Source organism: Penicillium coprophilum (genome assembly GCF_028826855.1).
Source record: "Penicillium coprophilum strain IBT 35676 chromosome Unknown utg000007l_segment0_segment0, whole genome shotgun sequence".
Lineage (NCBI taxonomy): Eukaryota > Fungi > Ascomycota > Eurotiomycetes > Eurotiales > Aspergillaceae > Penicillium > Penicillium coprophilum.
Window position 1 is genome coordinate 941733 of NW_026622726.1, and position 26566 is coordinate 968298.

Here is a 26566-nt window from a genome sequence, read left to right on the forward strand (position 1 = left end):
TTGCTTCGGGCCCGGATTGCCCGTCAAGCGATGCGTTTTCCAATAGGAGACAGCCCTGGATCGGGCCCGATGCAGGTCCAGCTGCAGTGTTTTTTTGTTTTTGCATCATCGTCTAGCAAAATTAAACCCGTTGCCCGAAGATACAACTTATCGGCCATTATTGGATAGCTCTTTTTCCGGTTCCTGCAATTTCCGCGCGAGAAAACCCCAGCGGCCCTAGACTGGTTTCGTTTAAAACCGTCGCACCCGAGATGGCAAGAGATCACTATCCGCCCAAGACGAAGTTGAATCCGACAGCCTACCCTTCTGGGGTGATGAATTATATATTCGGAAAAGGATCCTACCGTCGACTGAAAGAGGTCGATCAATTTGAAAGCTACTTTGTCATAGCGAGAGTATCAGACACCGTGAAGGTGGAGACTGTATAGATACTGAAAATCTTTCGAGTTAATTATCATAGGAACCGCGTGATAGAGCCTTTCTTTGACGCCTATCTGGGGGGGTCCCGAAAGGTGGCCCCAAAGTAGCTGGGCTACAATGCTACAGCCAATCCAGTGCTTTGCTGTTACCTGCGACGAAGTGTAGTAAGCGACTACATTTGATAACCCATAGTCATAATACCTCTGAATTCCAGTGTCCTGTTCTAGTCGTTCAGTCAAGAAACTCTTCTTCCACCGGCGCTAGGCTTTGGCTGGCCATGGAAGATGGTTCAAAAATAATCCGACTGCAGAGAATCAAATACGTCCGTCGTCAGCAGGATCCCGTCTCGCGCAGGTACATCGTCCATTGGCATCGTCGTCATGTCCCAGCTCTGATGACCGAATTGCGGCTGGGATACGCTGAAAGACGCCGTAGGTGTAGCGGATTCAGTGATTGGCAATCTGCTACTTAATAGAGGATCAATTGGGTTGTTCCCCGCAGCAACCAAGGGTAACAATGTGTCAGTAGCAGGGATCTCGCCTGCCTGGCCTGCACTGAATCCAATACCACTCTCCTGAAGTAATAAGGACAGTCTCTCCCGAGTCTCGTTCATCATTTGCACCAGGTGTCCTTGCGCTGATTGGCAATCATGCGAAATCAGAAACTCTTCGTGCTGTCGATATGAAGGTTCAATGACTGGCCACGCCCGTCGCATAGTTTCCACGTCACTGCAGGTATTACACTCTGCAATTGCCGTGGAAAGTGCGAGGCATGGGGTGGTGATGTACCAGCGAAAGCCGCTCCCACGAGGATCGGTGCAGAGCAGCAGTGCCTTTTCTAGATTTCGCAGGGCCCATTGCAACAGAATTGTTTCGCCTTCTTCTCGCGGTACCGGCACTGAGACACGGCTGTCTGGTCGGTTACATCGGGATGGTAGCAACTCTGAAAGACGGATCGCCGATACAATTGATTGTGTACTATGCCAGGTGAACCAGGCATAGGGAGAGGACTCGGGATCACAGTAGTGCAGCAAGGTGAACACTTGCTGTTGACGCTGTTTGGCTATTGGAGAACACCACAAGTTGTAGTGTGGTTTCGGTCCGGAGCTTGGCTACACTTCTTGAGCCAGTCTATGTCGTTCTGCGGCAGTGCTGCACTCGGGTGAGCCAAAGTTGAGGACCCGGCCGGCTACTTGTACGTGATATGTCACCAGAGCAAACGTCGTGTCCATGAGCTGCTCCTGCGAAGCGACTGGGTGCTCGGTATTCATATCGAAATCGGATTCATTGATATGTGCCACGTTTGAAATTGCACATGCTGCGCCGCTGTGGGTGATAAGTGGCTCGGATGCTTGCGCAAACGATGCCTGAATGTCGACAAGGCAAACCGTGAGCCACAACCGCAGTCGCATATGCTGTTGAAAGAAAGACTCCCGACCGCTGGCTTGTTCATTTGGCTCCTGAATCAGCCCCATGGCTCTCGCAAGTCTAACGGCTAGGGCAACGAGTGCCCAGACAGCGGTGTCTTTGTCTTCGGATCGTCTAGCAATCTGCAGTGGATTAGTGGCAGTCAGAAACAGCAGTGTGAATCCTTACAAGATACAAAATGAAGGCTTGAAGGACAGTCATATCTCTCGTCGTCAGCAAGCCGGCCTTCTCAAAGGCGCTTTCGCACATTTTGCGATGCACGGTCGTGATGCTAGACTTGTTTTGTTGAAACGTGGCCTGGCACTGTGCTTCTGTCATGGTGTTGGCTGCAACATAGCAAACCGCAGACGCCAGCGCTCTCACCGAACTGTCATCCTCGGATGATCCCAGATATGTTGATGCCCCGTCCAGCATCCATTCGCTGAGGCTGGGCCGGTGTAGGATTTTGATTATTGGATCCACGTTTTGGAGGTATACCTGGCATAAATTGCTTGCTCCAAGCTTGTCACGAGGCAGTGACATGAAGCTGAGGGACAACGGATTATCAATGCCCAAAAGGCCGAGAGCGCTGAACCCGTTGCTTACCGACTCCTTGCGCCGCAATGAGTTTATCTCTAACCCTCCCTCGCTTACCCGACCGAAACACAGCTCCAAGCCATTTGTTTTCCACGGGTCATGCATCTAGCGAGAGTTGAATAATGCTTCTGAATCACAATGTTGAGGACGTGCACTAGGTGCCCTTACCTCATGACCCGTAAGCTCAGTCCAGATGTCATTACCAGATATCTCCGGGCTTCGTCTAGCGGAACTTGGGGTTGGAAGGGCCGGAGGCGGTTGCGTCCCTAAGCCTAGAGTCGGTTGGACTATCTGCAATACCTCGCAGTCCTGTTAGTCGAGAATCCTTTCTCTTCTTATTGTAACCCTGCCATTTGGGCACTTTGCCATGGTATCGCCACCGGGGTTTCCGGTTTGCAGATTTCCTTGAGCGTCTGCATTCCTGCTCGTCTCATTGTTCTTGGCTTTGTCGGCCCTTGACTCTTGCAAGAGGCTCTCAAGCATCCGGATATCTCGGCACAAGGCACAACTAAGCTGTGGGACGGGTCTATTTCTTCTGCTGTTGGCTTGGAGAAGGGGTCATCCCCTGGCGACATGAGCGCTGCACAGTGTTTTTCTTTGACAGCAAACGCGGCATTCTCTGTGTCTAGTCTTGGAAAGTCTATCTTCTTGGACGATGACAAAATAGGCTTCGATGAATAGAAGGGGAGGGGCAAAAGCCAGGGCACACAGCGCATCCGGGGCCCAGTCCTATATAGATAGCATGGCCATGGATCCCGCCGTCTTTCAGCCCGCTGCAATGTCGTATTCCATTTGGACTTGATCATAGGAGACAAGACACTTGTAAGCCACAAATAGGAATATCCAAGCAACAATGAATTAGACGAATTCTCATCGAATTGAATGTAGCTTGCCGACGGGTTGGATCCACAGCCTACTACATCCATTAAAGTATGACTAGCAGGTTTTGCGGTAGTGCTTACGGGAGGCGCCATGGGCTGTTCTTTGCTGCCTTTACTGTTCTGCACACCAGCATGGCTGTACATATTTTACTCGCTAGCAGGGTATCTCATATCTCGTAGACCATTTACCTTATTCCTTCAGGATTCCCAGGTGGAGAGCCTTATGCACTCTATTTCTATGTTTTTCACTCATTGTAACAAGCGAACTTATTTGTTAAAAGAAGGCAAAAGCCTCAGGTCAATTCAGGTCAATTCCTAAGGATACCGATATTGCTCACCACCATCGGCCCTCCACACGGAACGAAAAACACGAAGACAAAAAACAGCGCAAACTATGAGATCATTCGCAAAATGAAGATCTGTAAAGATTAAAGAAGATGAATTTTTCCCTTCAAAACACAATAGACAATAGGCGAGATCCAGTCCTCAAAGCTGATGTGTCACCACCCATCAAAACGATACGTGAGAGAATTTTCCGAGTCCAATGGAAACCGGTCGTATGAATGGATCAATTTCACATTGGGAGTAAAAATGTAAGGCAAGGGGATATCACGCCAGAAGTTCTTAAGATTGGGGGCCATGGTCCAGTATTGAGATTCGCCTGCGAAACGTAGCAAGCAGGCAAGGAAAGCTTGGGCCCAAGGAACAATCTAGCACGAGATGACCATTGCAAGAATAGAAGTCGAAAAGAAGAAACATGGCAAAAAATGGAGCGTAGATAAGAAGTGAAATCGAAACCGTTTGTACCGAAACTTGGCAAAAAAAAAAAATAGGTACAGTACCAGCACGCCTCTGCGCGAGTAGAAGGAAATCGGAACTTTCTCAGATCATCGACGGGCCCGCAACTCACTGCCATGTGGAGGTGGAGACTCTCCCCAGATTAGCAGTGTGTTTAGATGAAGCGGCGGCGCCAGTTGGGCAGGAAGCCCTTGCCAGTGGGGGTGCCGGTGGACGAGGCCTGGCCGCTAGAGGAAGGGGTAGGCGTCACGCTGGCACTAGGGCTGGCGGAAGGAGTGCGGGTGGCGAAACCGCTGGAAGAAGGAGTGCGGGTGAGGGGGATGCGAGTGGAGCCGACAGGAGTGCGGGTGGAAGAAGTCGTAGCAGTCTCGGAGTTGGAAACCGCGGTGGTGGTCTCAGCGCCGGTCTGAGCAGAGGTGGACGCGGCGGAGGTGGTCTCAGCGGAGGTGCTCGGTGCGCCCTACAGAGATAACATTAGTTTCTGACATGGCAGTTAGGAGATAAGATTGACATACAGCAGTCACAGTCTCAGTGACGGTAGCAGTAACAGTAACAGCGCTGCAAGCACCAGACTCATTGCCAGAGCCAGGCTCACTGGTAGGAGACGGAACCTCAATGAGAGTGACAGTCTCAGTCTTAGTGGCCTGAATAGTAGAGGTGCGAGTGTTGGTGGTGTCCTCAGTGGGCTTGGTAGCCGAGGCATCAGCACTAGACTGAGTCTATATAAAAGTTAGTTTACAATTCACCAAAGATAGGATAAATGATAAAGCACATACGGCAGTGGCGGTGGGCTGGTCAGTAGTGGTCTTGTAGATGGTGGTGGTGATGACGCTAGTGGAAGTTCCAGAGGTGACGGTGTAAGTCAAAGTCACGGCGCTGGTGGTAGGGACTTCAGTTCCAGCGGGAGCAGACACAGAGCTGGACAGAACGCCGGAAGAAGACTTGGTGGGGCGGCCAGTAGGGCGAGAGCTAACGGGAGTGCGGGTCACCACAGGCTTGCTGGAAGAAGCGACGGGCTTGCTTGAAGAACCAACAGGAACGGAGGAGCTCGCACCGGTGGTGAAAGACACGGCCGAAGAGGAAGCAACGGAAGAAGTGGAGCTGGAAGCCACCGGAAGAGCAGAAGAAGACTGCACAGTGGTAGTCTGCTTAGTAGCAGGCACAGACGAAGAGGAAGTAGTCGTAGGAGCTGGCTCGAGAGCAGTGGGCACAACGAGGACGGTCGAGGTGGAAGCCCCGACACCAGGCTGGCTAGAGCGAGCGTGGACACGACGAGCGTGAAGACCCTCGTGACTGGCCTGACCCACAGCAGCCAGAGCGGCCACAAGGACAGCGGAGAACTTGTTCAAGACAACCATGATGAAGTTATTGGAACGACGGTGGTAATCAAGAAGAGAAAGTGAGGATGGGATGAGAGGGAGAAGAGTAAGAAGCCCAAGGGTTAGCGAGTGTGTTTAAGTGAGCGTGTTTGGAAAGAGCGACAGAGCAAGTGCGAAATCAATTCGCAGGGAAGGAACGTATGGCTTCTCACAGAGAAGGAAAAAAAGAAGAAGAAGTAGGTCAAGATAGCTTTGAAGAAGGAATGAAGAAAGAGAAAAGATGGAGGCCAAGATAATTAACTCATTTCTTTAATTTCCTTAATTTCGTTAAATTAAATTATCCTTTTTAAATTAATATGATATCTTTCTACATAGTACCTCCGTACGGAGTATAATCAAACTATCAAATGTAATACTGGTGGATCGACGGAATATGCGAGATCCACTGTCTCAGGCACAGGAATCTGATTGGATTGAATTTAGCCATAGCCCGTGGCTGCGTGGGCAGTGACCTTTAATCTCACGAAACAAAACACAAATTGTATTTGATATTGGCGATGCCTATCAGCCTCTTTTTCTAAATGTGATGTGGCGTCGGTGGCGTCACTGACATGTCCCCTATCTTTTAGGCTTAATAGGGGCTATCAGACCATCGAACTGATTATCTTTGTAGTGTCGCCAAACGGCTTTTTAGGGCACGGACATGAACGTGGGACAATACTCGGACACAGAAATGGTTGAGAAAATCCATTACAGGTTCTAAGATGATAACTTGTACCAATGTACTCCGTACTCCATACGGAGTACTTAGATGCCAAATAGGGAAACACAATCCGAAAATCTGGGCGATCATATAAGAGAAAGGTACGGCCAGATCCCCGGGGCTTTCGGGAAGGATTTGGAAAATTTGATGTTAAGCCCCCCCGACTTGTAATAATACGACATACGATACACCGGAAAGGTTTCATATAAATCAGGCACCCGTGTCCCAGGTCTCCGCTTCCACCCACTTCTCGGGATATAAATTAGTTTTGAGAAGGACATTCTGGACTCTACAGGGCATTATATCTGCGTATTCCATATATACAAAAATGAAGATGTACCTGGTTCACTTTAGATGCCGTCTATACGGAGTGGGGGTACGGAGTACATAAAATCTGGTCAAGTGTACAACATACGGAGTACGGACCACAGAGTCTAGGGTGATTTGATAAAGGAGGCCTAGGCCAAGCACGGCCCTTGGACTTTTGGTCTATCGTTTGCCTAACTACATACAATATAGTCTCATTTCCCGGTAGTGAAGCGAGATTTGCACTATTCGAGAGCGTTCTCGTGCTCAAGGGCTTGAATTCATAACTAGGACGAAAATTTGGTAGAAAAGGAGACATTTTTTGAAAAAAAAAAAAATCACCTATCTCGGCCCTAGTCCTCGACACGGAGAAGCTTTTCAAGATGAAACATCCCGCTTGAAATTTCGATTGGCCCTGTCACTGCCCCTGTCGGCGCCCCTCAGCGCCTGGATGAATATGAATTGTAAGGCATGGCTAGGAATTGCGCAGGTAGATCTCAATTCTGTGAACCTTGGTGAATGTTAATGTCTAGAATTATTCAATCTCGGAATGCCGATCCCCCTCGGGCTATATCGAAGGCGGTGACGACATGGTATCTTATCGGATAACGGGCCGCATCGCAACCTTCCAGAGGTTAGAACTTTGTAGAGCATGTGCATGGCACTTACGCAATTGACATGTCCTCATTTCAAGCTCTTCGGATTCAATATTCCTCATTGCTGAAGCGGTTTCTCACTTCGATCAAAGACTTTGAGGTCCTAACAACTATCCCACCCGACCACTCCGCAGAATCAGAGACCCTCTATGTCTTAGACTCGTCCTTCAATCCCCCCACCCGCGCCCACCTCCGCATTGCCAGCACGGCACTTCTCGAAAATCCCAAGCCCCGCCCTCGCTTGCTCCTTCTTCTCGCCACCCAGAATGCAGACAAGCCATCCAAGCCAGCTTCCTTCGAGGATCGGCTTGTGATGATGGAGCTGTTCGCTCGGGACCTCCGTGCCCACCTCGAATCATCACCGGCCTTCGCCGGCTCGGGCTTCACACACGGCATCGAAACTCTCCCGTTGATCGATATCGGTGTCACGAAAAAGCCCTATTTCGTCGACAAGGCGGCTGCTATCGAAGCATCGGGTTCTTATCCCGTTGCACTGGAGCAGGTTCATCTTACGGGATACGATACTCTGATCCGGATCTTGGATCCCAAGTATTATCCACCTGAGCATACTTTGAAGCCATTAGAGCCTTTCTTGTCAAAACACCGGCTGCGTGTGACTATGCGGCCGAGCGATGAGTGGGGTGGGAGAGAGGAGCAGCTCGAATATGTGGCGGCCATTGCTAGAGGTGACCGAGATGGCGAGGGCATGCGTAGGGAATGGGCCGAACGGATCCAGCTCGTCGATGGCCGTGCTCCTACGGAGCGCGCTGTGAGTTCAACTAGAGCCCGAGAGGCGTCGAAAACCGCTCCCCGGAACCTAGACTGGCTGGTTCCCGAACAGGTGCGACAGTTTGTGTTGTCCGAACACCCATATTCTGAAGACTCTAAAGTGTAGATATGAGCATCAGCGGAGTAGCCACTGGATACTCCTACGGATTTTCTCCAGCCTGTGTAATGATAATGCATAATTAATTTCATAAACAAATCCCTGCCGACTGACTCCGGAGGCCTTGAGTCTCCTCCAAACGTACAACTAAACCACTTTTGATACACATATGGTACATCACAGAGCGCGGTACCAATGCGGTGCCGCGGTTTTCGCATCCTTATAAGCTCTCACTTCAATCATGACGCATCCTCTTCCTCCTCCCTCTTACCAAGAGTGTACGCCAACCCACCACCGACCATGTTGACCAAAGCCAAACCCATAGTAGCACCGCGCACGACGCCCCGAACACCCAGCTTCTTCATGATCGGCTGTCGACGGCGGGCTGCGAGAAGCAGGTACAGCCCCGAGAAGGCCGCGCTGATGCCGGCAGTGTCCGTCTTGAAGCCCTGCAGGTTGGCATAGCTGGAGAAGATCAGCACAGGCGGGAAAAGCATCGGGAAGAACTGAAAGGGGCGCATGTGCTGGGCCGCGATCAGGGAGGCGAGCAGCGTGGGTGGAAATGAGTTTTCTGTGTTGAGAAACGTCATTAGTGAGTGATTACTTGGAGGAATGCTTGCCTCGACGGCTGGCCGATGAAGCAAGGTACAGAAGCCACTTACCACCCCAGGCCCGGAAACGCTGGATTACTGTCTGCTTGGTCTCTTCGACCACTGAATCGTCGGCCGCCATGATGAGCTATTGAGCTTCGAACCTAATCTTAATGAAAGCGGAAGATTGGGGAGCTTTGACAGCCAAGGATTGCCTATGCTGCAGGTATATCAATAAGGCCGTGCTTTAATTGAAAATGGTGAACTTCAACACAACTCACAATTGAATATCAGAGACTTGGCAATGTTGGCAGGTTTGTCAGTTCGGCAGTGATGTTATCGCAATGTTCAGCCCGGAGTGTAATCGACGTTCCGGTGCTTGGCAAAGACACCTAACACCACGCTTTTTCCCCAATTTATGCCCGCCGAATCAGCCACATCTGTCGCTCTGATCTCGCTGCATCTTCATCAGGCCGATATCTTACTTTGCAAATACCATCACACGTTTGATTAATCTGCCAGCCCGGCCATATCTTGTGCGGGATTGGTTCTCCTTTATCCGCTCTCACACGCCACTCTTGGCCCTCCAGATTATCTTGATTCCCCCTCTTCCGTCCCACAGCAAGCAAGCGCCGTCCAGAATCTATCCAATTTTTACCGTGAGCTACGGTCGGTATGCCATCCGCATCGGCATCAGGCTCTGATGCCAAACGCGGAGGAGCGACGTCGCGCGACCATAAGCAGGGCAACCAGGATCGCAAGTACACCGATGACCAGAAGGCCGCTGTGCTCCGAATCCGAAAATGTCAGCCTACAGCATTTTACGAGATTTTGCTGGTCGAGCGCTCGTCAACGGACAATGAAATCAAGAAAGCGTACCGGAAACAGAGTTTGTTGACGCATCCCGATAAGAACGGGTACGAAGGCGCGGATGAGGCGTTCAAGAGTGAGCAATGATCAAACCCGGTACTGTTCTTGACATGTTGATTCTTACACGCAATGATAGTGGTCTCGCGTGCTTTCCAGATCCTCTCCGACGAGGAAAAGAAGTCCAAGTACGACAGGTTTGGCGGCGATCCTGATAGCAGGTCTCAGCCCGGACCGAGCGCTTCAAGCGGCACATCCCCCTTCGGTGGTTTCGGTGGTGGTGGATTCCCCCGCGGAGGTCAAAGATTCGACGAGGAGGTCTCAGCCGAGGAGATGTTTAACCGGTTCTTCAACGGTGGATTTGGCGGAATGGGCGGTGGTGGATTCGGTACGACTATGCGTTCCTCCAATATTTGTTTGACCTAAACTGATTTTTGCTATTATAGGCGGTCCGCAATTCGTCTTCAATATGGGAGGTGGCCCAGGGTTCCGAGTGCATCAATTTGGAGGCCAGGCGCCCCGCCGTCGGCCTCGCACCACAACCACTGAGCAGGAAGCTCAAATTGATGGCCGCAGTTTCCTTCGTCAGCTATTGCCGCTTATTCTTTTGTTCATTCTGCCGCTCCTCTCCTCTCTCTTCTCTGGTTCCTCGACCCCATCCGGACCCTCTTATCGATTTGATACTCCTGTCTCTCCGCATACCCTAGGCCGCACGACCCCGAAGCTCAACCTCAATTACTTTGTGAATCCCCTCGACGTGGATAACTTCAGTGCCCGAAATTTCCGGGAGCTAGACTCGCGCGTGGAGGTTGAATACGTCAGGACACTGCGAAATGAATGTGATGCCGAAGCCCATGAGCGGGAACGGAGGCTGCAGGACGCACAGGGGTGGCTCTTCCCTGATGTTGAGAAGATGAAGAAGGCTCGCGCCATGGAGATGCCGAGCTGCCGGCGTCTGGACCAGCTGAAGACGAAGAGATTTTAAATACACTCTGGACTTTGGGGGCTTACACTGCACCTTCTTATGGCATCTTGTTCCTTTGCGGGTTCTTTTTTCGGAAGGACCTACTCTAATATCATTAGCCCATCCACCAAGGTGGGTGTCAATGGGAGTTTTAGTTCATTGGCTGTACATTTTATTATTCCTAGAGTTTTGAATGCATCTAAGATCTTGCTGGATTTGTCTCCCTGAATAGCATGAGGATTCATTGCGATCGTTGGATTTCATTTCCGATTATGTTCCTGTGTGGAATAGATATGTATCCCAGGATATACTCGATACCACCACTGTTCTTTGAGGTTGTGGCCATAATTCTAAAGTACACAAAGAGGGTTCAGCTTGTTGATGTCAAATTGCCCAGTAACCCTATATGTAGGAGGGTTTTATCGTAGAGCAGGCCTTGTAATGAACATATGTTCTATTCGCAATAGCACATTGTAAACAGTGACTTCAAAGGTACATAATTCTAAGCGGAAAGTCCCCGCGAACTCAGAAGTACCTTCGTTGTACCCCACATCTCACCAGTAACCGTGGAAGACGAAATTTGCTTAGTCAAAATTGATCACGGCGCTGAATCTCGAATCAGAACAAAAGCGAATCTCGGCGATCATCACGGAAACAAGTGTTCATCTTGCGACGTTCATCTTCCGCGGATTCTAGACTCCGTTGCCCCCACATCGAGGATTTGAAGTGATTCCGCTTTGACGCTCCCTTATGATTCCCACACGGTCACAATATTGAGATTCTGCCGACCCGATCCACCAGATTAGCGGTCCTGCCAACCCTTTGAAAGCGGCTTATTGTCTGACTTTCAGCTAATATGTCGGACACTCTTTCCGACGCGGACAAGGTTAGTTGCTTGGTGTCAAATTATGAAGCCATCCCTCCCCCGTAGTAATTCGAGGTCTAACATCTGTCCTTGAAAAAAAAAAAGATTCGCAACAAGCGACTTGCAAAACTCTCAAACCCAGCTCAGTCCCCAGTGGACGCCAACTCGGAGTCGGCGCAGAGCTCAGCCAACACATCTCCATCACATTCACCACTGTCTGCTCAGCCACCGAGCCGTCTGTTCAATGCGCCACCAACCCCGCAGCAGTCAGAAGGGAAGCGGATCAAGATCACACCAGTTACGGCCACACCAGAGCGACCACGATCCGCTGCTCCCTCAACCCCGAGCACCCCTCCACCACAGAAAGTTGAAAGCATCGAGGCCTTCGAAGACCGAACACTAAGTGCTGTGTTCAGAGTGACTCTCAAGGAGGAAGGACAGCGTGATAGCCATGGCATGCGCACATACTTGCCCGGACTTCGGAATGAACTGCAGGATGAGCGCCAGGAGCTGCGCATCCAGGTCGCAGTTCTAGACCAAGCCCTTCTAGAAGCTGCATCAAGCACCGAGAGACAGCGTCCCCTTGATTATCTGCTGCCATGCTGGAAGCGCATCACAAAGGTGTACAAGGGGTTGAGGCGGACGGGAGATAATGACCCGAAGTATCAGGTTCTGTGTGAGGCACGCCGCCTGTGCATGAGCTATTGTATCTTTGCGATTACAATGCCAGAAATGTTTGGGTGCGTTTTGATGCAGTGTCACTGCATTGGTACTGTATACTGACAACTTGGAATATAGGAGCGAATGGTCCCCGCAATCATCGTTAGCCTCGTACCTTCTCATTGACCCCGAGGATGATAGAGGAATTGATTTCGAGTTTATTAACGAGGCTGTCCGGAGATTCGACGAAGACGACTCTGTCAAGCCTGCCTTCATATCTGCTGTCGAGCAGTTGAGCGCGCAGCTTTCTTCCATGGATGTTAACGATGACTACAAGCCCTACGCCATTGTAAGTCAAACGTCACAATTCCCCTGGACCACGTCTGACCAGTTTGTTCAGGCTCTTCGAAATCTTGTTCGCAATGGTTCCATTGCGGCTGCAATCACAGAATCTTCTATTTTCAATAACTCACGGGACCCTGCTCAATTTGAAAAAGCCACCCTTTTGGGTCCATGGTTTCGCCTCTCGCCCCTTCAAGCTAATGTCACCTTGTCTTATTTCTCTAGCCCCAAGACTCGGGACCAGGCATACATTTCCAATGCACAGCGATCGCTTCGAATGACACAGCAGATGCTCAGCTCTGATCTCCTGGATGTTGTGAACCACTTGATCCGGGCCTCGAAGGAGGCTCGGGATCGTGTTTTGGATTGGTTCGCTACTGCTATGAACATCAATCACAAACGACGGGCGATGCAGGTTGACCCTGAACAAGTGTCGTCCGACGGCTTCATGTTTAATATCACAACGTGCCTCGACCAGCTTTGTGAGCCGTTTATGGATGCAGCATTCACCAAAATCGACAGAATTGATGCAGATTATCTCCATCGCAATTCACGCGTTGACATGCGGGATGAGACTAAGATCAACGCCGATCAGCACGCTTCCGATGCTTTCTATTCTAAGAAGGTCGAAGGCACTTCAAACTTTATCACTGAAATCTTTTTCCTGACTGTCGCCGCCCACCACTACGGCAGTGAATCATTGACATCAAAGATGGAGCAACTTGAGAAAGATGTGCGACAGATGGAGAGTACAATCACTAAATTCGAACTTGAGCGGGTTCGATGGCTCAACAATCCAGTGCAATTGCGCACCTTTGATACAGCCCTGAAGAAGTACAAAGACAAGCTCGACTTGGGTATTGCTCTCAAGTACAGTCTCCAGGGTGTATTATTCGACGAGCAATGGCAAGCTCGTTCCATGCTATTCATGCGATATGTCACAGTGTGGCTTTTGAGACTTGTCTCGGGAAAGAATTTCCCTAAGGAACAGGTTGCCCTTCCTCTTCCAGAGGAGCAGCCTGAAGTCTTCAAATGTCTGCCAGAGTATTTCTTGGAGGACGTTGTGAGCAACTTCAAGTTTATCATGTGGTGCATGCCCCAGATCATTACCGCCACCCAGGGCGATGAGTTGGTAATGCTGTGCATCACATTCCTAGAGAGCTCAGCCTATATTAAGAACCCCTACCTCAAGGCTGGACTGATTTCCATTCTGTTCCGAGGTACCTGGAAACGCCCTGGTGGCGCCAGCGGTGTTTTGGTTGATCTGCTCAACTCAATGCCATTTGCCAACGAGTATCTCCTTCATGCGATCATGAAATTCTACATTGAGGCCGAGTTTACGGGAACACATTCACAATTCTACGACAAGTTCAACATCCGTTACGAGATCTTCGAGATCATTAAATGCATCTGGCCTAACACTTTGTATCGGGAGAAGTTGTCCCTTCAAGCCAACCAAAACCTGGACTTCTTCGTCCGATTCGTCAATCTACTGCTGAATGATGTGACCTACGTACTTGATGAATCTTTCGGCGCTTTCAAGACTATCCACAACACTCAGACCGAGCTGAATACACAGGGCCACTCAATGGATACTGCAACCCGTCAGCAGCGGGAAGAGCATCTGTCATCAGCACAGCGTAGCGCCAAAAGCTACATGCAATTGACCAACCAAACTGTATCAATGCTCAAACTATTCACTGAGGCACTCGCTGATTCCTTCACAATGCCTGAAATTGTGCAGCGACTCGCGGACATGCTGGACTACAACCTGGATGCAATGGTGGGACCCAAGAGCTCCAACCTTCGAGTGGACAACCTACAGGAATATGGCTTCAACCCCCGCGCTCTTTTAAGTGAAATTGTCGACGTCTACCTTAACCTTATCAACAAGGAAAACTTCATCCTGGCTGTTGCCCGTGATGGCCGATCCTATAAGCCAGCCAATTTCGAGAAGGCGGCTGACATCATCCGAAAATGGTCCCTGAAATCGCCTGAGCAGCTTCGCTACTGGAGTCAACTGCAGAAGAAGGTCCAGGCTGCTAAGGAGGCCGATGATCAAGCCGAGGAGGACATGGGCGAGATTCCTGAAGAGTTCCTTGGTATGTTTCCGTCGTCTGACACAGCTTTTCGATATCTGCTAATTGTTTAGATCCCCTCATGTATTCGCTCATGGATGACCCAGTCATCCTTCCGGGCTCGCGGATCTCCATCGACCGCGCTACAATCCGCTCGCATCTCCTAAGTGATCCCCACGATCCATTCAACCGTGTTCCATTGAAGATGGAAGACGTGTTGCCTGGTAAGCAATTTGATTTCCTAGGTGTTGTTCCGCTATTAACTAACACCTCTAGATACCGATCTTAAGGCCAAGATCGAGGCTTTCAAGACCGAGAAATTGGCTGGCAAACGGAAAGAAATGGTGCATAATCAGAATCAGATGGACACATCGAATTAAGGAATCGGGGCTTTCTATGATCAAATTCATAAGCTTGCCTGTTTAGGGGCATTTCCATTAGCGTTCACAGAACAAAATGCTACACTCCGTTTCTGTGGAACTATGCCTTGGGTGATTTATGTGTTACATTTTGTCGAGTAGAGAATCAAACGAATGTAGTCTTGTCGCCAACTTGCTTAATCTGTGCAACTTTCCCTTGTTTCACTCTGTTGCAGTTGTAAGGGTTCTGTTTGCACCATGTTTGAAGCAATACACTGTTATTTTGACAATTCATATACAATCTAACCATCACTTTCCACTTGATTATTATGCATGACAATGCTTGCTTTAAGGTACAGAGAGACAGACACAAAAAGCGAAAGAAGCAGGGAAGGTGAAGCTCCTTATCCGGGACCCACCGCCTTCCACATCCCAAGCTTTTAAGCTTCTTGTTTATCCTCCGCGATCTTCAATCTTCTTCTCTTCAACTCTCATCATGGGTGCGACTATATCCACCTGTTGGGGAGCTATGCCCCCCCATTGCAGAGCTATTCCCTCCCACCCCAGCTGCCTATAAATCTATTATATGCGGCTTCCAATACTTCCCCCTGGTCAGGACCCTGAAGCCCTAGAGGATATGACAAGACTGACTTGGCACATTTAGATGACGGTAGCTCAATGGATTTTATCCTGGCATCCAGCGGGCAAAACCTCCACAGAGTCCATCTTCAATATTCCAGGACGTATCGCCTGGTCTGCCATGGAGCTTATCGGTCCTATCAACCTGATATATAGCATGGTCACCCCATCGCCATATGCACCCTCATTCACTGATCTCCCCACATCCAACATCCTCGTTGTCACTCTGTACTGCATTCACTATTTCAACCGCGCCATCATCTCTCCTTTCTTTTCCGCCCCCAGCATGTCGCCAATCCACGTCATCATCGTGTCCTTCGCCATGCTCTTCAATTGGTTCAACTCAGCCTGTCTGGCCGGCTGGTTGCGCGGATATACCGTGCCAACCATCCCGAGTTTCCACACAGCTAGTAGTGGAAGTCCATCTCCCCGCTCTGCAGTGGTAGATCTCCTTCCCACCGTGGGCGTGATCTTGTTTGCCGTCGGAATGGCCGGCAATATCTACTCAGAGACAACACTATTCCGACTGAGGCGTGAAGAAGCCGCAAAACGGGCTGTCAAAAAGTCAGACGACGAAATTCCTGTGGGAAATGAAGCACAGGGTGGCGGCAACAAGTTCCACAAGGTCTACGTCATCCCACCTGCCAGTGGTGTCTTCCGATACATCTTGTATCCGCACTACGTATTCGAGTGGCTTGAGTGGATTGGTTTTGCTCTCGTTGGTACAGCGGTCGCACCATTCTCCGCCCTCCCTACTTCTGCCTCCTCGTCTTCCGTGGCCATCACTCCCCCGCTGCGTCTTGCGCCTTGGTTGGTGCCTGCTGCGTGGGTGGCTGGAAAGCTTGCCATACCACTGCCTTTGCCTGCGGTAGTGTTTGCTGCCAATGCGATTACGAATATGCTGCCCCATGCGCGCTGGGGACGAAAGTGGTATGTTGAGAAGTTCGGTGAGAAGGCTGTTGCAGGGAGGGGGCTGTTCTCCCTGGGTGTACGTGGATGTGAAATTGAGGGAGCTTCGGATGACCTCCTTATTTTACTTTCAAGCTTTTCTTATGACTGGCTTCCAACTTCATCAAATTTAATTATCAGCATGAGCTGATGTATTTGTGATTTTGTGGAATTGAGACACTGCTGTGTATTGGTGGCATACTTCAAATCGAGTCCAGCTGTGACTGAACTTTAGGATCTTACCTTTCTTGGAGTGGACGCTACGCTGCCCTGGGGTAGAGCTTTATTATACATCCGCAGAGCCCATGAATGGGCCCCGGCCCCGGGCCCAAAGCCCAGCCCAATCTAACCCACAGCTCATTGGTGGCCCATAAGACCCCCACTATAGCCCAATTAGGGGTTCAACTAGGATCTTTATTTGAAGTAAGATTTGTGTAAGATTTGTGAATAGGCAACAGACACTTTAATTTGCCAGCGATACACATTATTTTCCCACGGACTCCTTGGATATTAATATATATAGTCCCGTCCCCCAGATATAACTCCCAATTAATACAAAGTCAAACCCGATCATCTGCATTGACGCGCAAGCCACTTAACGATCCCATCCTGCCCAATTTGGGTATAGAAGGAGGGCTGGGCGTTATCTCAGGAGGATTCTGCTCACGCGAAACCATTACTTCCGTTGTGCAAACGATTGCATCACCCTCGGCAGGTAATATCCGCTCCTCGCTGGAATTGCTTCGTTGACTTCCAGAGTACTTCGTCGAGCCTGTTGTAGAACCAATCCGGGAGTGTTGCGTCTTCGGGTCCGCGTCGAACTCGATGATACTGAGATTGCCACTTTTGTGTGCTCGGGATTGCAGCGGCGGCCCTCGTGATCGAGACATTGACTGCATTTTATATTTCTTGCTGCCGAAGTACTCGCGGGTGGTTTTCGTATGCGAGCCGTATGTGCCGAGGACTCTCTTGAAGAGTGGTTTGAGGGTTGGGAGGCTGCCGGCCATGATACCGGTGTTGCATTCCGTGCTGCCATTGGTTAGTACTGGGTTTGAAGGATGATCTCCGATGCTTGTGATAGCCATTAAAAAACTTACACAACCCAGATTGTGAGGTTTGTATAGTCCCAAAGGAAGTCACCAGTTCGACCGTAGCTAGGTAGGATAGAGAGCTTGACGAAAGCGGCTGCACAGGCACTGAAGAAAGTAGAAGAATTAGCATGGCTTTGATAGCATTGGATTGAAAGAGACCCACAAAATTCCCAGGCCCAGGATACAGATCAGAGAGGCTTTCACCCGGCGATTGACTTGAAGATGACTGTTGATAACTGTATTAGCGTTTCGTTCGAAAAGGCGATGCCCATGAAACATACCGTAGCATAAAGACCGGTAGAACGGCGAAGATCAGATCGGTCAGAATATTCAGTGCTATCCACGTTAGAAGTCGTTTAGCTATACCCATGTAGTGCTAATCTCACCAGTGTTTGTATAACTCAGAGTCAAAAGTTGTTTGGGAGTAAAGCACTTCGATTTGACTGTAGGATCCCAATTTGCTCGAATATCCTGACATTCAAAAATAAGAGTCTGCAATAAACCAAGCTGTTAACTGCTGTTCGCGATCGAATGTGAGAGATACGTTGCGCACCAAAAAACAAATTGCAGTGTAGAGCGTCATGAGAACTAAAATGAGTCAGGTTTGTCAATACTGAGTCACAGAGAAGAAGAGATCAAAGCCTTTACACACCCAAGACAACCCAGATAAAGATCCTGTACCCTCTGCGGGGTGCGAAACGAAGCAAAAACAGCCCAATTGATATCTTGACCAAGCCGATGGCCCACATGTAGATCCCCTGAGTAGCATAATTCAAATGCATCGCCGTGACGGCCGTTTCTTGGACAAAAACCATATGTCTGCCTGCACCATACTTCACTTCGGGGACGATAATGGCAAATCCACAGACAGACAGCAGCATCGTCAGAGCCATAGTATAATCATCCCAGCCGACATTGCGAATCAGGAATACGCGCACGTAGAACCGAGCCAAAACGGTGAGTAATGCGGCGGCAGTAGTGATAGCGGTGGCTATGATAATCCTAGACCCTTGATTAACATCCTGTAGGCTAGCACCTTCGGTACCAGCACTGTCCGACATGGCTGTCGTTGAGTTAAGGAGGGCTAGGCATTGGAAGGAAGAATTGGACAGGGATTATATCAGGGCAAATTTGCAAGGGTCATTAAAAGAGTTAGCAGACATAATTTTAACATTATATTCAGCTCTACTCCATACTGTTGTGGCTCTCCGAAGCCAAGGAATGCGAGTGGCGTGAGTCTCGAATGGGGCTTTCAATCTGCTGTACTCAACGCCACAGAATAATTCCCTGATTTTGTCTTCATTCTCATGTTCGGGTCAATAATCCCCTTTCGGCCGTTCATAAAGTACAATAGGCATAAAAATAAAACACAAAGCCATTGTTGGCATCCAAGCTAGCTCTAACGGCGTAAGCAAAGTGCTTTATCCCACTAAAAGATATTTCGGAAAACGCCTCGGACCCGACAACGAGGATAGCAGTTGGTCATTAGAAACATGGCCAATGAGCAGGCTTGGCACCATCGGTAAGAAAAGCACCTGGAGCAAATGGAACCTCGGATATAACGGAAGGTCTCATCGAAGGTGGATTGCAGTCTATCTGAGTTTGCATAGTTAGGGCACCGGGGTGTCATTCCGAGATTGGGTTTTGACCGAAGCCCATTTATGCAGATGTGATTGGATCAGTCGCTTAGATGAAGTTGCCAAGTCGCTAAGGAGCAAGGGTACCCCAAAGTGGCTGTCTCGATGGTAGGAACGTGGCTTCAGATGTATGATTTGGTCCTGGTTCTTTTCTGTCAATGAGTACGGAGTAACTTTGGGATGATCTCCAGGGTATCAAAGGGTCGGTCCGTGAGTGATCCAGCGATTCGAGTGGGAAGACCCTTGGAAATGGACATTGTGTGGTCTCGTAAATTGCCGGCATCTCCCGGCGGTGGGGAAAAGCGGAATATGGCCCGATGCCCTAGATGGTCCCAGAACATCCATGCAGAAAAAACATAGACTATGCATTAGTTCGACTCCAACCGAGATAGGGATGGTTGGCATATGCACCCAGCCTTTAAATCAACCATCATGCCCGGATTCTCTTCTGATCAACACTTCTAAACTTTTGGTGTGGAACTTCCTGGTTTTCTAGAAGTTCAAATATATAACTCGCCACCATGGTTGCCATTTCTGTTCTCACTCTGGGAGCATTGTTCGCACAGGCGCTGGCTATGCCTGCTGCCACGGAGAGTGCCGCTGTGAGCGCTACGACCCCCACCGCTGCGTCCACCTCCCTGCCGGTCGCTGAGTCCCAGCTTGACGACTTGGCCGGGTTGGCATACGATGCCAGTATCGAGAGTGTCAAGAGTGACGCCGATATTGAGAAGCGCGGCGGCTGTTCGTTGAGCAGCTTGCGTGTTCGTCGTGATTGGAGGACTTTCTCTAAGACCCAGAAGACCTCCTACATCAATTCCATCCTGTGCCTGCAGAAGTTGCCCTCGCTCACTCCCTCCGAGCTGGCTCCTGGTGCACGGTCCCGTTACGATGACTTCGTCGCTACTCACATCAACCAGACTACCACCATCCACTACACTGGAACCTTCCTGGCGTGGCACCGGTACTATATCTGGAACTTCGAGGAAGCCATGCGCAATGAGTGTGGCTACACCGGCGATTACCCGTGAGTCTAGTGATCCTGCGATCTCCCAAAAAATACCAAACGTCTAACCCCATCACAGCTACTGGAACTGGGGCGCCGACGCCGCTGATCTGGAGAAATCCCAGGTCTTCGACGGCAGCGATACCTCGATGTCCGGCAATGGTGCTCACGTCGAATCCGTCGGCGACATCCAGCTGAGCCTGGGTACCTACCCTGTCATTCACCTCCCCACCGGCAACGGAGGCGGCTGCGTCACCAGCGGCCCCTTCAAGGATTACTCTGTCAACCTGGGCCCGGTCGCACTGATGCTGCCCGGAGGAGAAACCGGGAGCACCGCCAACCCGCTCGCATACAACCCCCGCTGCCTGAAGCGCGATCTGAGCACCAAGATCGTCAAGGACTACGCTAACTTCACCGCTATCGTGGACCTGATCCTGCGCCATGACGACATCTATGACTTCCAGATGAACATGCAGGGTGTTCCCGGCAGCGGCAACATCGGTGTCCACGGTGGTGGTCACTACTCCATGGGTGGTGATCCTTCCCGCGATGTCTTTGTTAGCCCCGGTGACCCAGCTTTCTGGCTCCACCACGGTATGATTGATCGCACTTGGTGGATCTGGCAGAACCTGAACCTACACAAGCGTCTGAATGCTATTTCGGGCACTGGTACATTCTTGAACGGCCCTCCTTCACCTAACACTACTCTTGACACGCTCATTGAACTCGGTTATGCGGGCGGCGAGACTGTTGCTATGCGGGATCTCATGAGCACCATTTCCGGTCCTTTCTGCTACATCTACCTGTAAACGGTGATGATTGTTATTGTATGTACATAGCCAGATCTCTTGAGCATGGACTGGAAGTTTCAACGATGAAGAAATGAAGGGAGTGGGAGGAGTCATGTCAGTATATAGGGGATGAACTCGTATATAATCTATGATATAGACCCTGAAAAGTGGCCTAAAAGATCTACGATGACACGAATCTTACATCTGTACTCTCATCTAGATTATGTCAGTATGATCAGTATTTCGTCCCAGTAAGAGCGATATAGCAAATCTATAGCAATCTAAGTTCTATAGCCAAAAGATCCTTGGAATTCATTACATCCTCCAGCGCCAGAGCATCATAATCGGGACCCATAACCAAGTCATGTGAAGCAAAGAGCCCTGCGCATAGGTATTGTGCTTCCCAACACCATTAGCAACAGCAAGGTAAGTATCCTGGCCAAATGTTGCGTTCAGCGTCACATGAGCCTGAGCCGACCCATCTTCCAATCTAATCCACGTCTCAGTATTGTTTGCCAGATTGCCCTCGTGCAGTAATATTTGCCGTCCACCGCGGACCAGATTACCGTAGCCGCCATATCCTGTATGCCGACCATAGCACATATTGATACCATTACCGGTTAGATCGTGGTCCACAAGAGAGCCGTCCCATTTAAAACACCTGCGATTTTTGATTAGCTGAGCCTTTCAAGTCCCGAATTTCATCTGCTAGAGGGGCATACCAATCATTTTGGTGGTCATGGCCGCTAAATCCTGCGATTAAGCCCTCTGTGTGAAGGAGCGCGTTCATAAACTTGACGTCTTGGTTATCATAGCTCCATTGGCCAGTTCCTTGCGGATTAACCCGCTCGCGATTCACGCCGGGCGTCAGACGTGGATTTACGCCTTTTTTTGTTGATATGCAAGCATTGCGTGGGCCGGTATGTGGTAGAATGCTAGCGAAGGGATGACTTTCCCATACTTCTTTTTCAGTTTATGATTGGTTTCACTGAACCAATCAACGACCTTGAATGCAGTCAGTCAGTCATTTTCCCTGTGAGAATGTAGTGTGACCAGAAATTCCTCCTACCGATTCATCAATCCAACTGGGTCTCTTAACAGGAGGCCCGTCTTCCCCTTCCTTTTTTATAATAATGCCCACCCTTCGAATCAAAGAACCACAGTAGTAGCGCGGGTGTGCTGGTATTCGCTTGTCCATGTGAAAAGACAGGCAGATAATAATTCGTTATCCCAGCCTTGTGGCCGGATATGCTACTCTGTGTCAAGCTGTTGGGGTATTTATTCTCTGCCTTGAGCATGTCATCTTTCGGATTAAGGTTAATCGCGCTGTCATGGTTGCCGTAGGTCGATGCCCATCTGTAGCCCTGATCGACAAGTGGGGAAACGACCGAATCGATGTATTTGCTCGAGTCGGCTTTTTGGGTTCTTTCGCCGGATACCAGGTCGCCGTTTATGACTACGAAGTCAATGTCCTCCTCTGAGAGAATATACGACATCACTTTTTTGGACTTCTCATCTTTTTCGTCGTCTATCCAGGGGTTAGTACAAACGCCTGCCTTGAGATTATCAACGCATACCTTCGGCGAAATGCAAGTCCTCAAAGACTTCAATGTGAAATGTTCCATCTTCTCGGAATCGCAGAGTTCGATCCTTGGGTGGTTTGAGGACATCTTGATCCAATGCTTTGAGTTCTGGTCGGGGTGCCATTTTGGAATGACTGACAAGTGAAGATTTGGGGGGCGGACTAGACCCTTGTAATGTTGTGATTCACGTGCTAAATCCTTCGTCTCACAGCTTATCACATCAGAAGCTTTTGCCAAGACATTCTATATAACATCGGCTATTTTGCTCGATTCCACACGTTTCTAACTCGTATCTGCTCAACTTGACAGTTTCAATTTTGGTTTCATTGTATTGCAATTATACCCTCTTCCAAATCGTACTCTATAGCAATACACGATGTGACAATGCACAATGCAGCACGAGTCAGCTTGACTACGATTTCTTCCAGGATTACGTAACACGGCACAGGGTCCACAGGGAAGCTTGGACTAAAAATGTACGGAGTATGTACTCCGTACATGGGGAATGATAGCGCAGTTCGAGGCGAATGAAAGGAATGGAAAAAAGGACTGGAAAAAAGACTGAAGTTCAATATGGTATCCCCTGCAAACAATTCAACGCCCTCGCTGACCGAAAACAACAAACAAACAGTTAAATCCCAACCTAGAATGTATCCCCGGTCGGCGAGCTAAGATACAACTCTGCAAGATGCTTGAACCCAAGAGAGGTTTCCTCGGGAAATTTGTAGAGTTGAGTAGTACGCAGGGCGAGGGCTCGGCCGTTGAAATATGACTCAAAAGCGCGGGCACGCTTGCCCATAAATGAGACCAGAAAGACCTACAGAGTACTTGGTAAGCAACTATGAGAAATACGAACAAATGTTGTCGAAGAGAGAATTACCGGCGCTTTCCTATGCTTCAGGAAGCGTACCTTCCTCAACTGACCCAGCATCAGGCGGAGAATAGTCAAGAGCTCCCCACGAAGGGTTGTATCGTCCGTAGCATCTGGATTGTTGTACATAAATGCCTTGGTGCGCGGGAAAGCTTTTCCTCGAATATCCGTCATTCCAAAAGGCCCAAATTCTGGCTCGTCATCCTGAAACAAATCTTTGGGAGTGTAATCGTCATTGCTATCCCACAATATTAGCCATCAAAGTCTACCGAGACTGGTAGTGGGATTCTCACTCTTTCGGGGTCCATGGAGCATGTATCCTGTAGGGAACATAGGACGACTAGGGACCTGCAACTTGACGTGCCCTATCGACAGGGTCTGTAAAACAGGTGTCCTCGAATTTTGAAAGTAAGCCGACACCATCAACAGTGCTATCACTGGGTCCCAAAATGCTAGGATATGGCGCGAAGAAAGAAGGCTGGGTTGAATCTTCTCTGTTAAGGATCATGCGCTGGTGATCAATACCAAATCCCTTGAGTTTAGCCAGGTCAAATTCGTGTATCTTGTGCTCTTCGGACTCATCAACAACAAGCTCCAGCTCTAATAAGAACTTGCGATCCTTGTAATGTTCGCATGGTTTAGCTGATTCAGTAGGCATGCTGTGTGTTTGATGTTTGTGACACTTGGATAAGGCGAAGGATAGTATGGATGGAAAGAAGTTAGAAGGAGTTGATATATTTAAGTAGAGTACCGTAAGTGTCTTCTATTTTCTCTAATGGTGTTCGCACCAAGTAACCATATATAACCTAATATATATGGAAGAAACTGTTGCCTGGCGACACGCCAAGAACGTCAGTGGCGGCTATCATTATTCTAAGCATCTAAATAACCCTAATAAGCCCTAATTCTGGAGATCCCTCTCTGTAATGTTGGCCTGTTCGCGTTGCTTTTGATGAACTATACATATAACATAAACACCAGCTGCAACTCCCTCGGGATTTGATACAGCCTCACTTTGATATACCCTAAGAGCTACTAACTTTGGTTATCCATCTCGCTACCGCTAATAGTGTATAGTGCCCTTTGGACTCCAACACCTAGGTACTACACTAGTAAGGGCTTCTAGTATCAAATATAGGTCGTGTAATATAAACCCCTAACGGAGGTTACTCTTTATATACGGAATAAATAGGGTCTTTCCCGTTGAGGCCTAATAGGGAGCTTAACCGTTTAACCACTCCGCGGAACACGGAGAAGGCTTTCATTTTGGTTTCTATAGCTAGATATATACTATAAAACCTAAGTTAGGTGGTTCACTTAACGCGTAGGTCACCTACGGTGGTAATCTAACTGTTTAAGTGATCCTTAGGCTAGGAATGATCTCTACTTATGGCCTTTTTGATAGGGTATAAATGGCGGGGGCGCTTTTATCCTTATATAACTATGTGGTATAGCCCTATATAAGGATATAAGAAGGGTTCCTCGGAGGGAGTTTATATATATATGGTTATTATAGGGACGCTTGTCCGAGTTCGCTCCTTGATCCCGAAGGATTTCAAGAAGAGTATCATTTTTCAAATATTGATGGACCAAGAGCTGGCTTATAAACGTCCGTGGGCTAGGGTCGATTCTTTTGGCAACCAGCTGAAAAGCTGATGCTGATAACAAAGCAGTAGAGCTAGATCGATGGGACTATCTATACTAAATGTATTGTCCCTATTCATCTGATATGTTGTGCTTGCATCTGTGCATACATGTCTACCTAGCGATGCGTCACTGCCTTGGATTCATAGTACCATTGCCATGTAGCCGGGTTTCTACTAGAATATCCCAGCAGAAGAGAAACAAGCTAAGGTTTAGTTCATAGAAGTAGATTGTGTAATTCAAGTAGTAACCTGGAATTTGCATAGGAGCGAGCCAAATGTAAGTACACTGCAAAATAGGGTAAAGACGGCGGTCATCTGACGGACTATGGCACACTACGCAGGCAACCATGGCCACCAAGCGAGCTGGTCCTTGCCGACCAGGCGAGATCCCACAGGCAAAACAAAATGCGGATCCTCATATTCTGGGAAACAGAAATTGCCAGGTTCGACTACCAAATATCGATTAAGCAATGCCGGATCATGAGGAAGAAAAACTGTTACGGATTGGATCGCCAATGGGCGCCAGAAGACACCGACGGTGGATGTCCCTGGTCCCTGGGCGGGAAGAACCATGCCAAAGATCTCAGACCATCCCCGAAGAAGCTGATACCAACCAGGCGGAGGTTTCTGACGACAACAGGTCCAGCTTGTCTTTATCCTGGACCATCATGTGTTAGTTACTTGTCATCGGAGCAAGAGAAAACTTGTACCTGGCCTACATCTTTGTAGCTAGACGTTAACTCAACTCTCCCACTGAGCGGAGGTTGCTCCAGTGGTTCAAAGACCTTTCTCTATCTTTGTGACATTCAAGGTACTTGTTTTTTAGCTGTCTAGATGGCTTCACGATATGCAGTTTTTTAATTATCGAAACTGTACCATTGACCATTTCCCCTTTTCTCTCTCGTACATACTTACGCTCGTCAGCAACTTGCGCACTTCTAGTAATCTCACTAACTTACCTAGGTAACTCCAGTCTAACTACTAAGATACATATCCGGTAACATTGCTATTATTATTGAACCGTTTGTATTTCATACTATATTGACTATGAAGAGGTTCAGGAGATAGGCCATTGTGACATTGTCTGAGCACCGTAGACAACTCGGGATATGCAGAAGGCTTGCCAGATTCGCGATTGTTCTGGACTCATGATGCTGGTCACATTTGCAAGTACGCTGCTGCCGTCGATCGAATTGGTTCCAGAGACATGGCCATACTAATGTGCTTCGAGGAACCCGGAACCCGGGAGAAAGTGTTTTGAGGTCTGTGATGAGTGATGAGTATGCTGAGCTCTTTTTTACCGCAGTCCGTCCGCCATACAACAACTTATTTCCTATCTCTAGGTGCGAGGAATGTTGTAGGCTACGATAACATAGCAGAGACCATCCAGGCGGTTCCCTCCCCTAATATACAGTAATAGATAGGTTCATCGCCTTGAACTATCTTGTTTACTATATTTGACGGAAGTACTAATTCATGAGCTTTTACAAGAAGCAGGATTATTTTTTAAGTTATAATATTGACAACTGATTCTACATGATAATAGAAACAGTAGATCAAATTCGACAATGCGAATCTGATCAAGCAAGGTTGTAGAGCT

At 48.9% G+C, this 26566-nt stretch overlaps 12 protein-coding genes across 12 annotated transcripts; 5 read left to right on the top strand and 7 right to left on the bottom strand.

Annotated features, from left to right (window-relative positions):
* Positions 1-709: 709 nt before the first annotated feature.
* N7500_010958 (fungal specific transcription factor domain-containing protein) lies at positions 710-2528 on the bottom strand (the record flags this gene model as incomplete). The annotated part of the gene is made up of 3 exons (XM_056682096.1): positions 710-1474; positions 1538-1969; positions 2016-2528. 3 exons carry the CDS (start codon positions 2526-2528, stop codon positions 710-712), a joined length of 1710 nt encoding a protein of 569 aa, XP_056527505.1.
* A 1728-nt stretch (positions 2529-4256) lies between these two features.
* N7500_010959 (uncharacterized protein) lies at positions 4257-5460 on the bottom strand (the record flags this gene model as incomplete). Its single annotated transcript, XM_056682097.1, has 3 exons — positions 4257-4562; positions 4618-4821; positions 4879-5460. The coding sequence occupies 3 exons, from the start codon at positions 5458-5460 to the stop codon at positions 4257-4259; spliced, it is 1092 nt and encodes a 363-aa protein (XP_056527506.1).
* A 1708-nt stretch (positions 5461-7168) lies between these two features.
* On the top strand, positions 7169-8041 carry N7500_010960 (Cytidylyltransferase; the record flags this gene model as incomplete). The annotated part of the gene is made up of 1 exon (XM_056682098.1): positions 7169-8041. One exon carries the CDS (start codon positions 7169-7171, stop codon positions 8039-8041), a length of 873 nt encoding a protein of 290 aa, XP_056527507.1.
* Positions 8042-8271: 230 nt separating this feature from the next.
* Positions 8272-8764, bottom strand: N7500_010961 (uncharacterized protein; the record flags this gene model as incomplete). Its single annotated transcript, XM_056682099.1, has 2 exons — positions 8272-8603; positions 8695-8764. 2 exons carry the CDS (start codon positions 8762-8764, stop codon positions 8272-8274), a joined length of 402 nt encoding a protein of 133 aa, XP_056527508.1.
* A 533-nt stretch (positions 8765-9297) lies between these two features.
* N7500_010962 (J domain-containing protein) lies at positions 9298-10474 on the top strand (the record flags this gene model as incomplete). Its single annotated transcript, XM_056682100.1, has 3 exons — positions 9298-9568; positions 9629-9877; positions 9936-10474. The coding sequence occupies 3 exons, from the start codon at positions 9298-9300 to the stop codon at positions 10472-10474; spliced, it is 1059 nt and encodes a 352-aa protein (XP_056527509.1).
* Positions 10475-11309: 835 nt separating this feature from the next.
* On the top strand, positions 11310-14778 carry N7500_010963 (ubiquitin conjugation factor E4; the record flags this gene model as incomplete). Its single annotated transcript, XM_056682101.1, has 6 exons — positions 11310-11339; positions 11424-12058; positions 12117-12327; positions 12379-14422; positions 14473-14622; positions 14675-14778. 6 exons carry the CDS (start codon positions 11310-11312, stop codon positions 14776-14778), a joined length of 3174 nt encoding a protein of 1057 aa, XP_056527510.1.
* Positions 14779-15421: 643 nt separating this feature from the next.
* Positions 15422-16495, top strand: N7500_010964 (uncharacterized protein; the record flags this gene model as incomplete). The annotated part of the gene is made up of 1 exon (XM_056682102.1): positions 15422-16495. One exon carries the CDS (start codon positions 15422-15424, stop codon positions 16493-16495), a length of 1074 nt encoding a protein of 357 aa, XP_056527511.1.
* A 409-nt stretch (positions 16496-16904) lies between these two features.
* On the bottom strand, positions 16905-18496 carry N7500_010965 (uncharacterized protein; the record flags this gene model as incomplete). The annotated part of the gene is made up of 7 exons (XM_056682103.1): positions 16905-17373; positions 17442-17540; positions 17599-17661; positions 17717-17771; positions 17822-17927; positions 17989-18023; positions 18088-18496. The coding sequence occupies 7 exons, from the start codon at positions 18494-18496 to the stop codon at positions 16905-16907; spliced, it is 1236 nt and encodes a 411-aa protein (XP_056527512.1).
* A 1097-nt stretch (positions 18497-19593) lies between these two features.
* Positions 19594-20884, top strand: N7500_010966 (tyrosinase family protein; the record flags this gene model as incomplete). The annotated part of the gene is made up of 2 exons (XM_056682104.1): positions 19594-20096; positions 20155-20884. 2 exons carry the CDS (start codon positions 19594-19596, stop codon positions 20882-20884), a joined length of 1233 nt encoding a protein of 410 aa, XP_056527513.1.
* Positions 20885-21181: 297 nt separating this feature from the next.
* On the bottom strand, positions 21182-22573 carry N7500_010967 (metallophosphoesterase family protein; the record flags this gene model as incomplete). The annotated part of the gene is made up of 4 exons (XM_056682105.1): positions 21182-21527; positions 21589-21829; positions 22008-22394; positions 22444-22573. 4 exons carry the CDS (start codon positions 22571-22573, stop codon positions 21182-21184), a joined length of 1104 nt encoding a protein of 367 aa, XP_056527514.1.
* A 519-nt stretch (positions 22574-23092) lies between these two features.
* Positions 23093-23978, bottom strand: N7500_010968 (uncharacterized protein; the record flags this gene model as incomplete). Its single annotated transcript, XM_056682106.1, has 3 exons — positions 23093-23266; positions 23360-23558; positions 23662-23978. The coding sequence occupies 3 exons, from the start codon at positions 23976-23978 to the stop codon at positions 23093-23095; spliced, it is 690 nt and encodes a 229-aa protein (XP_056527515.1).
* Positions 23979-25299: 1321 nt separating this feature from the next.
* N7500_010969 (uncharacterized protein) lies at positions 25300-26039 on the bottom strand (the record flags this gene model as incomplete). The annotated part of the gene is made up of 2 exons (XM_056682107.1): positions 25300-25593; positions 26004-26039. The coding sequence occupies 2 exons, from the start codon at positions 26037-26039 to the stop codon at positions 25300-25302; spliced, it is 330 nt and encodes a 109-aa protein (XP_056527516.1).
* Between the last annotated feature and the right edge of the window lie 527 nt (positions 26040-26566).